General features: G+C 37.2%; 2 protein-coding genes across 2 annotated transcripts in view; one reads left to right on the forward strand and one right to left on the reverse strand.

The window, feature by feature from the left end:
• Window positions 1–1217, forward strand: part of LOC107043205 — a gene marked incomplete at its 5' end in the record, with an annotated part of 75649 nt that extends 74432 nt beyond the window's left edge. Inside the window, 1 exon segment of the mRNA XM_015264573.1 lies at window positions 486–1217. Coding sequence (XP_015120059.1) covers window positions 486–730 — 245 coding nt within the window.
• A 293-nt stretch (window positions 1218–1510) lies between these two features.
• The window catches only part of LOC107043204, a gene marked incomplete at its 5' end in the record, with an annotated part of 50414 nt that continues 38522 nt past the window's right edge, over window positions 1511–13402 (reverse strand). The window contains 4 exon segments of the mRNA XM_015264572.1: window positions 1511–2126; window positions 2673–2961; window positions 3219–3637; window positions 3720–3949. Coding sequence (XP_015120058.1) covers window positions 1793–2126; window positions 2673–2961; window positions 3219–3637; window positions 3720–3949 — 1272 coding nt within the window.

The following is a 13402-nucleotide window of genomic DNA, read 5'->3' on the forward strand; positions in this document are numbered from 1 at the left end:
ATATATATATATATATATATATATATATATATATATATATTCGTTATGGGGAGAATAGATCTTGCGCATGCGCGGATCTCCTCTCCATCAGGTTGTAACTTGTGAGAGTTCACTCTACTGCGAGACGCGAGACGAGAGACGTGTTGTAGCCAATATACCAGTGTTCTAACAATAAAACCCGTGTACTATTGATTGTGTCCACACCCGCAATCTAACATTTAAAAATCTAAATTTAGAATTTTCGAGTGTCCCTGAGTGACGGGGCATGCAGTTGAAATTTCGAGATTATAATTGAACAAAAAAATCAATTGAGATAACGTACGGTAGATAATGGGCCTTAAATGCATTTATTTTTATAAATTCCCATTGACACTCCTTTTCGTTCATCTTTTTTAACATAAACAAAATTACTCTTGAAAATAACGGGAAATTAATGATTAATAATGATGAAATGAAACTAACATTATATGCAATTTTCAATACAGGTGGAAGCATATCAATGACCGATGCCAGTGGAAAACCTTACGGACCAGGAGCTGGAAACGGCTCGATTGCCTCCGTGACAACCTCCACAAGCGTAGGAAGTACAACATCACCCCTGAGAAGTTCACTAAAGAAGCCAAAACCCCTTGGAATCCAAAATCCTGGATTTTCAGCGCATAGTCCTACACTAACGAGGAATGGGTCTCAGAAGAAAGTCCGCATTCAAACCCACTCGACAGAAGTTTAAAATATGCTATAAAGTCGAAATTGATTCCATAGCGCAAATAAAACTAATCAAAAACGCGTTGTGATAGTGGAGGTATCTGAATACGTAGTATAGCTTTTTTCTATGATGGAAATTGTTTCGATAAATACTCGTGTTTCATGCTCCAACCTGAATACGTGTGAAGATAAGGACATTTGTAATTTTTTAAGATTACAAATTTTATCGCATCCGTCCATAACCCTAAGTAGGCAGCTATATAATATGATAATTTTGTCGTGAAACGACTCGATAGAGAAGAGTTATATAAATATATAAATATATATATATATATCTTTTTTTTTTGTTGGAAACCTTCTAATATATACACATATCGAATTGTTTGCGTATTCATCACATTTAATGGGACTCAGAGGGACTGTTATAAAAAAAACATATGTACAAGAAACTAAAATTTCTTCATCGTGTTGATATGTAGAAAAACAAGTTGCGATTATAACTGAGATAATAATTCGAACAAAAGAACTATTGATTTTGATATTAAGTATTGTTTTTGTTATCAACTGTAGTGAGAATTTAGTCTTTCATCTGAGAATATTCCGACATTTTTTTTCTCAATCCCAGTAGCTTGCTTCCTGTTACACAATTTTTTGGGTGTACTATGTACCTCCTATTGAGCAGGTCTCGTTCATTTTAATCTCGGATTTCCACATTCACGATGACGAACATCAATGATTTTAAACACATTCATTTTTAGTATTCTCCCATGCTTATAGCTAAAAAGGAACAGAAAAATATATAGAATTTGTAGAAAAATTGATCATTTATTCATTTGAATTTACACGTTAAAAACTTTACAAATTGATAATGTACCTCTGTGACATGACGATCACTCGAGTCTCCTCGCCTGGAGGAGATAGGGACGTCGAATAGTAAAAAAACCGAGGAAATCGGGAAAATCATAGAAATAATTCCTCATTAAACATTCTGCTTCCTCATCAAACTTGAACAAAATATGGCAGAGTACGTCGATCACGACGACGAGATCATATGAATAAAGTTTGTGCATGACTCCGGATGAAAATATCATGAGAAGAATTGTCGTTCTTTGGGTGCCGAAGAGATCAATTCTCGACGTTTCCATACAGGAGCCGTAGTTCCACCACTGCTTGCGCGTTGAGGTTCCTTAGTATTTGTAGTAGAGCTCTGAGGATTTGTGATTGTCGATGAGGGCCTCCCGGCGAGGCTCTCAACGTCGGGGATATGTCGTGTCTGATGCCTCGAGTCTGTGTATCTTCGCTTTGTGTACTTTTTATTGTCATTTGATGTTGAGATGGAACTTATGCCTTTTGACTGGATCGAAACTGCACTCTCGGGTCTCGCATTGTGCAGCATCCTCTCAATGTCAGCGGTTTTTGACCTAAAGTAACAGTGTAAGTTTAATGTGGGACTCGGAAGTAGCCCTACACCCGGAGAATGTACTTTCTAGACGTAATAAGGAGGGCTGATTACACGCAGGAACATCATGTTTTAAATTACATGAACATTTTTGTAGTCACTCAATCCATTTAATTATCAAAGACTAAGAGTCACATTTGACAAATTTCTAAACTTTTTATGGATTCATTTCTATTTCATATCCACATATAAGAAAATATCGATAAAGTTTTGGGAACAAGGAGGATATAGGCATTACTTCTGGAATAATTTTTTTCTACAGGGAACTCTTACAACAAAAAATATCAAAATGTTTTCATAGGCCGAGTGTGGAAGAATTTTCCATGCGTAGCTTCTAGAATAGTAACAAACTGTTATTCTATTTCTTATCGGGCGTTTCTATCGATATTAGATGTCTATAAAATTCACCGTCAGGCAATGAACATCTTTTCATTTCATTTTTGAAAGCTATTAGGTTACAATTTTAGTTATTATTTGTTTTTTTTTTGTTATTGTTAAATTAGCTTACCTCAAAACAGCTCCACCAATGCTCGTAATGCTAGGTGTATGAAAAGATGTAGCTGATGCTTTTGAAGTTTCTTGACTCATCGACCTGGTGATCTGACGAGCTTCACTGGACGTCGTAAATGATACCTTCTGGAGAACCGCCTGTTGATCTGGTATGTAAGAGACCGCAGTAACAGCACTATCGGGACTCGCTGGGGGAGACGATGCCCAGGAGGGTGGTGAACTTTGTGGTTGATCGCCTGACAGTGTTACTGAGGACCCCACCGCACTGTCACTTCCATGTCGGCCCCCTATTTGAAATTACATTTTTTAAATTAAATGTTTTTTTTTTTCATTCCATCTGTAAGGTATGACTTCATCGACTCACAGGGTAAATGACATAAAATATCGTCATCGCACAGCCGAAAAAAACTTTTCAAGCTCCAAATTCATATTCGTCAGAAAAGTTCCTTTTAGCCCAGTGACGAACAGTATTATTTTTAATGACATTCATGGATCATATTGAAATCCATGATCTGAATAAAAGTGGCACACTTAATTCATTCACCTTCACTGCATCCAGATATGGAATGCTGTCTCTGTCTTCGTGGGGGTGCTGATAGCTGTTTTGGTTGCTCCTCAATATAGGGGATGTCAGGATCATCTAAGTTCAGAGTGAAAGCACCGGACATTGGTATTGTGAGGGAAGCAGTTATGACCATAGGGGAGGATCTTCTTCTTGGGTATAGAGGATCTTCACTCGAGCCACTGTCTATGCTGCTGCTCCTTCCTTCTTCCTTTCGTCTTGTTCCTGGTTTCTTCGGGCGTCTCGGCTTCGGCCCAATCGCACCACCTACCCCTGCCATCTGGTGTAGGCATTGCTCTCTCGACCAAATTTTCTTTGCTGTTTGCACTGGAGGCATTATTGTTTCTTCTACGAAGAATGTTTCGGCCTCACTGCAAGGATCAACTTCCTCCGAACATTGTCTGAAAATCGAGATGAGTTTGTTTTAATTGATTATATTCTATGGTACAATTATTTTATTGCATTTTCATGAGAGAAGCTTACTCTTCAGCACGGCGAGACAGCGCAATGTCGAGGTCTGCTGGGTTAGTGTCCATCATATGCAAGTATAGCTCATCGAGAAGTGCAGCTGGAACAGTGAAGAGGCACGAGGAGTTTTCCAATAAGGCACGCATCACATTTATCACGTCTGTCCTCTCTTCTGCTCTCTCTGCTGATACTTCAGATCGAGCGTGGCCGGGTTTAATACAGTGGAGTATATTTGGGGCAAAAACCTTAACAGAGAGAGATTACTATTCAATTTGATCCAACTATATAACCTTGAAACGATCAAATTTGGTTGCCCTGAGAGTGGGAATTGAACTCGAGAATGAAAAATTGCTCAGTTATAAAGAAGTGAAAATTTGATCATTTATTTGAGATATCCGTTAAAAAACTCAATATTATTTTCTATGTATAACAGGTGCTTATTATATACCCCGGTGATACTTGAAAGTCTGCAGGTCATAAGGATAGCCATCGAGCGACTCTTGACATTCATGACATGTATGTACATGATATGGGTACATAACAAACAGGGGTTCGAGCCTATCCAACAGAAGATATGTGACCGTTACTTTTTGCTTCATTGGTTCCTTTCGTTTTTTTATTTCTGCCAATTCGGTTGGTAGTAAGCTTCCGAAGGGATCCGTCACAATTCTCTATCCTTGTGACAGATATACATAATCGTAACCACATGGGTGTCTGCAGGAAAGTATTTAACCATTTAAAGAGAGACTACTATGAGTTTTAAAAGTTTCGGACTATTTGAATGCGATTTCTCATACATTGAAGATTGATTATATATGTTCAAAAACAAATAATTAGGGCAATAAAATTAATTGTTCATCGTTCCTTTGCCACGCACTCGTTTAAAATGTTTAAAATAATCCAGGGCCTCCAAGTTTTAGCTACAGAGGTTTCTTCTCCTTAATTTTTTTTGGAAAAATGTATACAATAACAATTACGAAACGGTTTTTTTAAAATTCAACGTCTACACCGCTAATTTCGTTATTTTGTAAATAAAAAATTGTACCATTCATGTACAATAGCACGAAATGGTTTCGCAAAAGATTAAGAATATATTTCAAATATTTTAAGTATAATTTTTCTGCCTATTTTACATGAATGGCGCAAATTTTTATGTTAAAGGAAACGACCTTAGTTGTGTAGAAGTCGAATATCAAAAAACTTTTGGTAATTATTATTGCACACATTTTTTCAAAAAATTAAAAAAAAAGAAACCTTTGTAGCTCAAAAATTGGAGGCCCTGGCTTATTTTTAACATTTTAAACGAGTGCGGGGCAAATGAGCAATAAACCATTAATTTTATTGCACTAATTATTCATTCTCAAATATATATAATCGATCTTCAATGTATGAGAGTCTCCCCTTAATGAAAAATAGATTTATACAAACGGTTAACTATCTCCGAAACTGGGGGGCCGGTTGCACCTATCTAAAATATCAACCTTCGTTAGTGTAAGAGCTATAACGATACTAAAGTTCCACTTGATATCTTCATTTTTTTCTCAACTTATTGTGCGTACAAGGTTTTCCATCAAAAAAAGGAAAAACGGCAATATTTCAAAACTTTGTACTGAAGAGTATATTTATTTTGATTGATCTAGATAAAGGTTATCGAAACGAGTATTTTGAGAAAAGAAAAATCGAAATGGGTGCAGTAGTTTTTGAGATATCCTCTATTAAGGAATAGGTGAAACATTTTTGGCCAGCAATCTATTTCGCGAAGCATACACTAGACTTAGGAATATTTCAACTTTCTCTTATATATGAAAATGTCTTTCATAAGATTTTTTTTATCAGTAATAATACCTCGAGAACTTCAAAATGATCGGGTATTTCCCGATAGCTTCGTTGCAAACAAACGAGAGTGTCGAGTTTTGTAGGTTTAAATATTCCGAGCGCGAAGAGCGAGGGATTGTCCTACAAAACTTGACACGATCGTTTGTTTGCAGGGAAGGTTGAGGGAAATACCCGATGTATTTTTAAGCTCGAGAGGTATTTGGAGGAGTATTTCCTCCATCGTAATTTCGGTCACTGGAGGGCAGCATTTGATGTCAATGTGGTAAAACCTACACTTTCGCATTTCAATTGTTTTGTTTATTCTCCCTTAACAACGTGCCGTGGTTTTACCAAATTTTACCGATATAAAACCGTGTAGGTTATACCACGTGACATCAAATGCGGCCCTCCTATTGGCCGAGATTCCGATGAGGGAAATGGTCATTAAAAAATTTTCTTCAATAGAAAAGAAAATTGAAAAATATATTTATTGATGTTTTTTTGTTATTATAAAGACAGATATTCCAAGTGAAATAAATGAGGGCAAAACCCTCACCTAATTCTACATGCGCGATATTTTTTTCTCGAAATATATTCATCTCAAAATGACCACTGATTTTTTTGAAGATTTTTTGGTGCATGATCTCAGCAGTTATGATTTTTGTCCTTATTTTCGTTTGAATTGACATAACTCACTCAAAAATGAAGCGATTGGGATTTTTTTTTAAAACATGTGTTTTTAATCGAGTTTTTCATTCCACAATACGAATATTTTTTATATGCCCCATTACATGCAAAATTTGGAACAAAATCAACTAAAATTGATGGTTTTTCAAGTTCGACCCGATTTAAAATTCTCCAAAAAATTAAGTACATTTGAAATGATGAAAAACGAGGTAATACCAAAGGGGAAAATGAGCCTCCAATTATATATCATATAATAATAATAATTATATATCATATTTTCGGTCATTTTATAAATAAAAATTCATTATTTTCAGTTCTAATATATTTTCAAATTTCCGCGCGAAAAAATTCTATAAACTCAGTTGTTTTCTCGCTCATCAGATGGCGCTTACTACGGCTATGTCCAAAGCGAATGACCCTAAATATTCGCAAGTAGCGTGTTTGTAAATTATTCTGTGATTTTGGCGTTCACGTTGACATTGTCGTTTTCACAGTAGTGCTTTGAAATCGATCAATAGTTGTGATATCTTGAAAAGGTTAAAATAAAGCTACAGTATGGCTCCGCGGAAGCTTTTCGTTGATCGATGTTGCAATCCATTTGGATATATAAATCTTAAAGAACCAAAGACTTACGAAAAATCACAGAAACAGTTCAGAGAAGATGGAGGTTAGCAATCGGTGCTAAAGTATGCAATCAATGTCGCAAAAATTTTGCTAACGATAGTGACCCTACTTTTCAGGCATCAACAGACCAACTGAGTGAAGTATCTGACGCGACCAAGGAATCTAACAATATTTTTACTGCAGAACAAGATCCTATGGAGTTGAACAATGTTACTGATCCCAAATTTATGGATTCATAGCCTTCAGATGGAAGCCACTTGACTAAGCTCACTGAACTTTTTCCTCATGGGAATGCCATTTCATTTCTTTGCAACACTTCAGAGTTGGGAACTGATGTTCGATTGCCAGTCATTAACCAATCGTTACGGCTACTGAATGAGTCTCATTTACCTCAAACAACTGAAGTAACCAATCGATAGATAAAAAATTTGAAAAAATCTCAATTAATTTGAAGCAACAGTTGACAGGCTCTTGCTTCAATCTTTTTGAAACTCACAGTGATATAATTGATTTTCAAATGATGATGAATAGTTAAAAGAACAAATTTCATGAGGAAGACACCCTTAAATCACAAAAATTTCAATGTCTGACTCTATTACCTTTACATTGGAGCGTAAAAAGAGTTTCTGAAGCATTGGTGAAAGTGAAAGGGATTCTATCAAGCCCGGCCTCTAGACTAGGTTGGTTATGTTATTCAATGGACCTTAATTTAATGTTTCACTTTAAATTTCTCTCGTGTTTTTCTGTCATTTCCTAGGGCACAAATTACCTGAGGAAATCACGAGTAAAGTATTGGGCTTTTACAACGATGACACATTCAGCAGTCTTATGCTAGGGAAAAAAGATTGCTTATCTACAAAAACTAGCGATGGTCTCAAAATCTACCATCAAAAACGGTTAATTCTTTGCAATTTGAAAGAGTTATTCCAACTCTTTCAAGATCACAATCTAAATGATAAAATTGGGCTTTCATCATTCGCAATGTTACGTCCGAAGCATTGTGTTCTTGCCGGTTCAAGTGGAACACATACGGTGTGGGTTTGCGCAAAGTAGTGTAGTAATACGGGTTCTGGGGCAACGTTTTTGGCGTCGACCTGGTCGTTGGGGCCCAGTAGGGGGGTCAGATGAAAGTGGGTGGGTGGGTGGTTGATTAATTCGCGGGGTCGCGGCTCAATTCGCGGTTTGATTCGCGGGGTCGCGGTTTAATTCGCGGTTTGATTCGCGGTTTGATTAATGAATTCGCGATTTTTTCCCTCGAAGTCACGAAAGGGTTAATTAATTCGCGGTTTGATTCGCGGTTTGATTAATGAATTCGAGGTTTTTCCCTCGAAGTGATGAAAGGGTTAATTAATTCACGGTTTAATTCGCGGTTTGATTAATTAATTCGCGATTTTTTCCGTCGAAGTGATGAAAGGGTTAAGTAATTCGCGCGGTAGCGGTTTAATTCGCGGTTTAATTCGCATGGTTGCAGTTTAATTCGCGGTTTAATTAATTAATTCGTGATTTTTTCCGTCGAAGTGATGAAAGGGTTATTTAATTCGTTGGTTAATCAATTTAATTCGCGGTTTTCCGTTACAAAGGACCTTCTCGATGGAACTAGTCAATCCACCCCGCGAGGGGGTGAGTGAAGGGGTTAATTATTCCGCAACTGTAGAAATCATAGAAGGGGCTCCTCTTCTTCAAACATTGACACCTGGCTCCACTTGACAGGTCTGAACTTGAGTTTTCCGGTACTTTCTCGTTTGCCGCCCCCCTTCGTATGAAATTGTTGTTGATAACGATATCAATATATAAATATTTATTTTAAAAAGAAGGGGAGAGAGTATGTATATATGCAAAGAATTTTTGCCTGAACTTAAGATTATCAGTCCTTTGATGATTACCGCTCGTAGAAACAAACGTTATTAATAATAATGTAAAAAATTATTTATTGAAAAAAGAAAGGTTTAAGAGTGGGGGATTTATGTATATAAACGAAAAAATTCCCGCACATATCATCAGTTCATCTTGTCACTCTCCATGAAGGATAGCTTCAAACGACGGGAATTAAAGAAACGTTTAGACCTTCTCTTGAAAAACATTCAAAAAGTGAAACAAGTTATACAGTACCGAAGTGACATCAAAGTACTCTGCTCCAATCTGCAGAAGACTCGAATTTAAGCTTAATTATCATACCCACGTGAAAACAAAAAAAAATCATCATGGATTTCAACAAAATAAACATTGTGGCGCAAATGAAAAATCTTCCTCTTATCAAACTGGCGGATCTGGAAGCTGGAGCATTTTATATCATCACTGCAGCTCGCAAAGTGGAGACAAAGTATGGAGTTGGTGTTATTCTTCATCTCTCAGATACTCACACAGTTTTCGTGAATACTCGACTGGCCAAGTATTTCGCTGAAAATCCCAAGATGTTCGAGAATTTCCAACAACATATTGAGAAGGGCTCACCAACGTTGGAATATCTTGGTGGGAAATACAACAATCTTCGCCTACATCCTGATTCAAACGTGAAAGTTGAAAATAAAGCAGATGAAGCAGATTTCAATGTGATGAATACTATTGCAGAGTTCAAAGAACTTCTCTTAGTGAAAATATCTGAATTGAAACGCAACTATTTATACACCATCACAGCTGCCTCCAAAGTCAAAACCAAGCATGGAATGAGTGTGATCTTCCATTTGAATAATGCTTATTTGTTTTCCTCAACCGAAGGATATCAAAATTTTTCATTGATAATCCTAAAGAATTTGAAGATTTGCTGAATGAAATCAAGAAAGGCACACCAAAGTTGGAGTATTTGGGTGGTGAATACAACGAAATCAAATTCCATGCAGAGGATGAGGAAATTGTTGCTTAACTTACAAATTAAATAGAACAATATTTTCATTTTTTTTTCTTTATTGATAATTTTTTTTTTCACACAATGATCTTTTATGATTATAACTAATGTAATAGTATCTAAGAAGAACATGAATAAATATAATAATTAAACATATTTTGTTGTTTTTCCTTAAGAATTATTACATTTAACACAATCCCTTATCATAGGTGGTGGTCCATCAAAAGTATCACCCTCGACAGTCTGATAATGCTCCAAACAACGTCTACATCTTTTGATGTGCCAATCAGCTCTCATAGCATCAGTCAACTTGTCCCAACACTGATCAACATGGCATGCAGCGATGAAACTTATAAATGAATGTGGCAGATATGCAATATCTTCACAATCCATCAAATTTAAATTGTTCAATTTGAAGTAAATATTGACGGATCGATCGACTGATGGTACGATTCTTTTCTTCATCATCCAGTTTTTGAGTAGCTCTACATTTTTTAAAGCACATGCCTTGTTGTCGTCTCTATAACTATGGAATGGACAAGTACGAGATGGTAAATCTTTGAAATTGGCTAGTGATGGGCAATCATCGAAAATTTCTTCAATATTAACTACTAGCGGTGCTAATACAGGACCAGAAATTTTTTTCAACCACTCTTTTTTCTCCTCCCCTTTCACATAAATTCTACCAATATTTTCCCACTTTTGCACTAATTGTCCAACTTGCTCGTATGATCTATTCCCATAGCTCCAGGGTAATCCATGATGATGACGCTCAAGCCACAAAGCTACCCTCCTATACTTCGCTGATAAACTGGAGAATCTCCATGGGGGCTTGAAAAACCAAACGTTAGGGTATCCTACACCAGAATCCAAAACTGTGTATCCGAATTCCTTCACGATGAACTCGTTGGAGAGCGTTTGGAAACCTTGTACGTCCACGAGCACCTCCATCGCAACTGATGAAATATTTCTATCGTGATGAGAATTTATACCCCTCTCGCCCCTCCTCCTCTTTAGATTACTTTTCTTACTCCTCCGCTTATCGGGTTGTAATGTACTACTCGATCGTGCAAAATGAGACAATAAGCAGCTGTTTCCGGAGAAAAACTTATTTTTGTTTCAAACTCCAGGCGGACATCCACAGGTCCAAATTTCAAGGATTCATTTTGTTTAGAGCAATCGATGACTACCAGGGGTGTAATCGCTGCAAATTGTGCTTTTGTCAATAATGGATTATTCGCTTGTTGATCATAATATGATGATTGAAAGTTTGAATACATGTCATATAGTATCGAATACTGATTTTTAGTCATGTCTACATCCAAATTTCCATATGGATAACGTTGGGAATTTAGGAATAATTTCACATCGATGATACTACAATGATCAAAATTGCTAGCATTTTTCTTATTTCTATTTTTTCGATCTGTTTGGAAGCCTAGAATGACATAACGTGGTTTCTCAAGCTGAGTTGCGGTTTTCACCGTCCACACGTGTTTTGTTGTCGCTGGAAGCATTGGATACTCATATAATTCCCATGATCTGAAGCTCATCGATATTGCGGGATCTTTCTGGATGAAATTGAGCAACTCAATCTTCTTAGTATCCGATAATGACACATATGGAACCATCCACTCAATTCTCATAAAATTGATCTTCACATCTTCTTTGGCGGTTTGAATCAAAGCATTGTTATCATGGCGAGCTCTGACTAGAACCAACTCATGTTTCACATTGACCATGATTTTCCGATAATCTTCAGCAAATCCCAGCAACATGCCCAATGGGATGGAGATGTCAAAGCAACCATTGCCATCAGTTAAACTCAATTTCTCTTGCACACCCAACCATCCGGCATTTTCCATTGAGATACTTTGATTTGGTGTTAATGACACGAGATTTTTCATGAGAGTAGTAATCCCCACGTTCTTCACTTTATCAATTTCAATAGCATTAATTTCATAGCGGATCTCTTGGAATAGATGACAAATGGCGTTATTCACGAAGCTTGTAGTTGTAGAGATGGCATTGTCCGATTTGAGCAATTTACCCGTGATGTGCAAGTAACTTTTACTTGGTAAAATACAAAGATCTTGATTTTGTACAGTGATGCGAATTTCATCGCTATTATCCAGTGCCGTCGAGGTATATGGCTGATGTGCATGGATCTCATAGTGAGCGATGGAATCTTCAAACACCGGGGGGAGTTTGATATTCAGGCTTTCCTCCATGGTATACAACAGGCGAATAAGATTTTTACTTGACAAAAACGTTTTTTCCACTTTTTCTTACGGCCAGACCGAGACTCTTGAGAAACTTCACGTTCTGAGGTGTTAACCCCTTGAAACCAGCATGCGAAGTGATTGAAGCGAGGCATGATTGGGGGCTTTTATAGGAGTAGCCAATCTTACGATTATATACTATGCCCATGATTATACAATAGATTTGATGTGTAGCCTGATGGTAATTGTTTCGCCTCTAAAATTCACCAAGTCCCCGTCTTGATCAACGATTCGGAGTTGTAAATCGGTTATCGTTTTTACAGACACTGGTAAATAAATAACTTGCGATGGTACTTCGACAATTTTATACCCAGGGGGCACCACAGGAAAAAATTCATGAATTGTATGAACTTTATCACTGTTGTTGTATGCTCCAGTGGTGATATTACATTCAACTCGTAGAGCGTTCACTTTGAGAATGGCTACAGGCTGATCAGACTGATGAGTTTTATGGGCCTCTAAAACCCTAGGGGTAAAACCAAGGAGACGACCGATCGAATTTGCAGGCCTCAAGTCCAAATCCTTATTGCATGACACTTCACTCCGTAACGTGTTATTGTTACTTCTGATTTTTATATCAATATTATCCTTTTCCACACTTCTTACAATAAATTTTGAGATATCATCGATCTCGTAACTTCCCGTCGGAATGGTGAGGATTGTATCACCTATGTGCAATTTATTATTGCTCGTATCAACGTTTGGAATGGAATTAAAAGTTAAAAATTCCACGAGTCCAAGAACATAATTCTTCTGAGGAGAAAGTTCGATTGGTGGAAAATATTGCACCTCCAACACGGATGATACCCCTGAGATTGTCAATGTGAATGAATCACCCATGATTTCTGAACATCGACTAAGTAAAAGTCATCAACGTTTGCTCTTATATAGGCATCCATTGAGAAATGCCAAACATAAATGTCCACAATTGAAGGTATTCCAGTTCTGGAAACGTTCGTGATTATATTTTATGCTACCAACTCCAAGGTAATTGAAGAGTTCTGTAGGAGGTTGCAGGTTCCCGAAGCTATCGAAATAGGTAACATCGTTCCCCACTTTCTTGTAGGCAACCCAATGAGTTCCAGGACCCTTCTTGTCATCCAAATTGATGATGGCTGACTCATTTTTCAATGGACCATTTTTCGGTAGATCATTGCGCATGAAAACACCACGGAAATGGGGAATTTCCATGAGTTTTGCATACTTTCCAATATCCCCGTCAGTCAGAGCCCTGCGTGGTAGCATCTTTAATAGTTTTTTGGCTTCAAATACAAGCCCATTCCCTTTTTATAAGGTTTAAGATGTAAACCTCTGCCGAGTGCGATAGCCTCCATAGTTTCATGATGTCTCTTATTTTTGGCGAGTTGTTGTTTGGCGGCTTTGGCACTATTCACAGCTTTAACAATTCCAGCAGCTCCTCCAGCTAATGCCCCCGTGGCACTCAATCC

The sequence above is a fragment of the Diachasma alloeum genome, unplaced genomic scaffold (assembly GCF_001412515.2).
Source record: "Diachasma alloeum isolate Michigan unplaced genomic scaffold, Dall2.0 Dall_scaffold_00555, whole genome shotgun sequence".
Lineage (NCBI taxonomy): Eukaryota > Metazoa > Arthropoda > Insecta > Hymenoptera > Braconidae > Diachasma > Diachasma alloeum.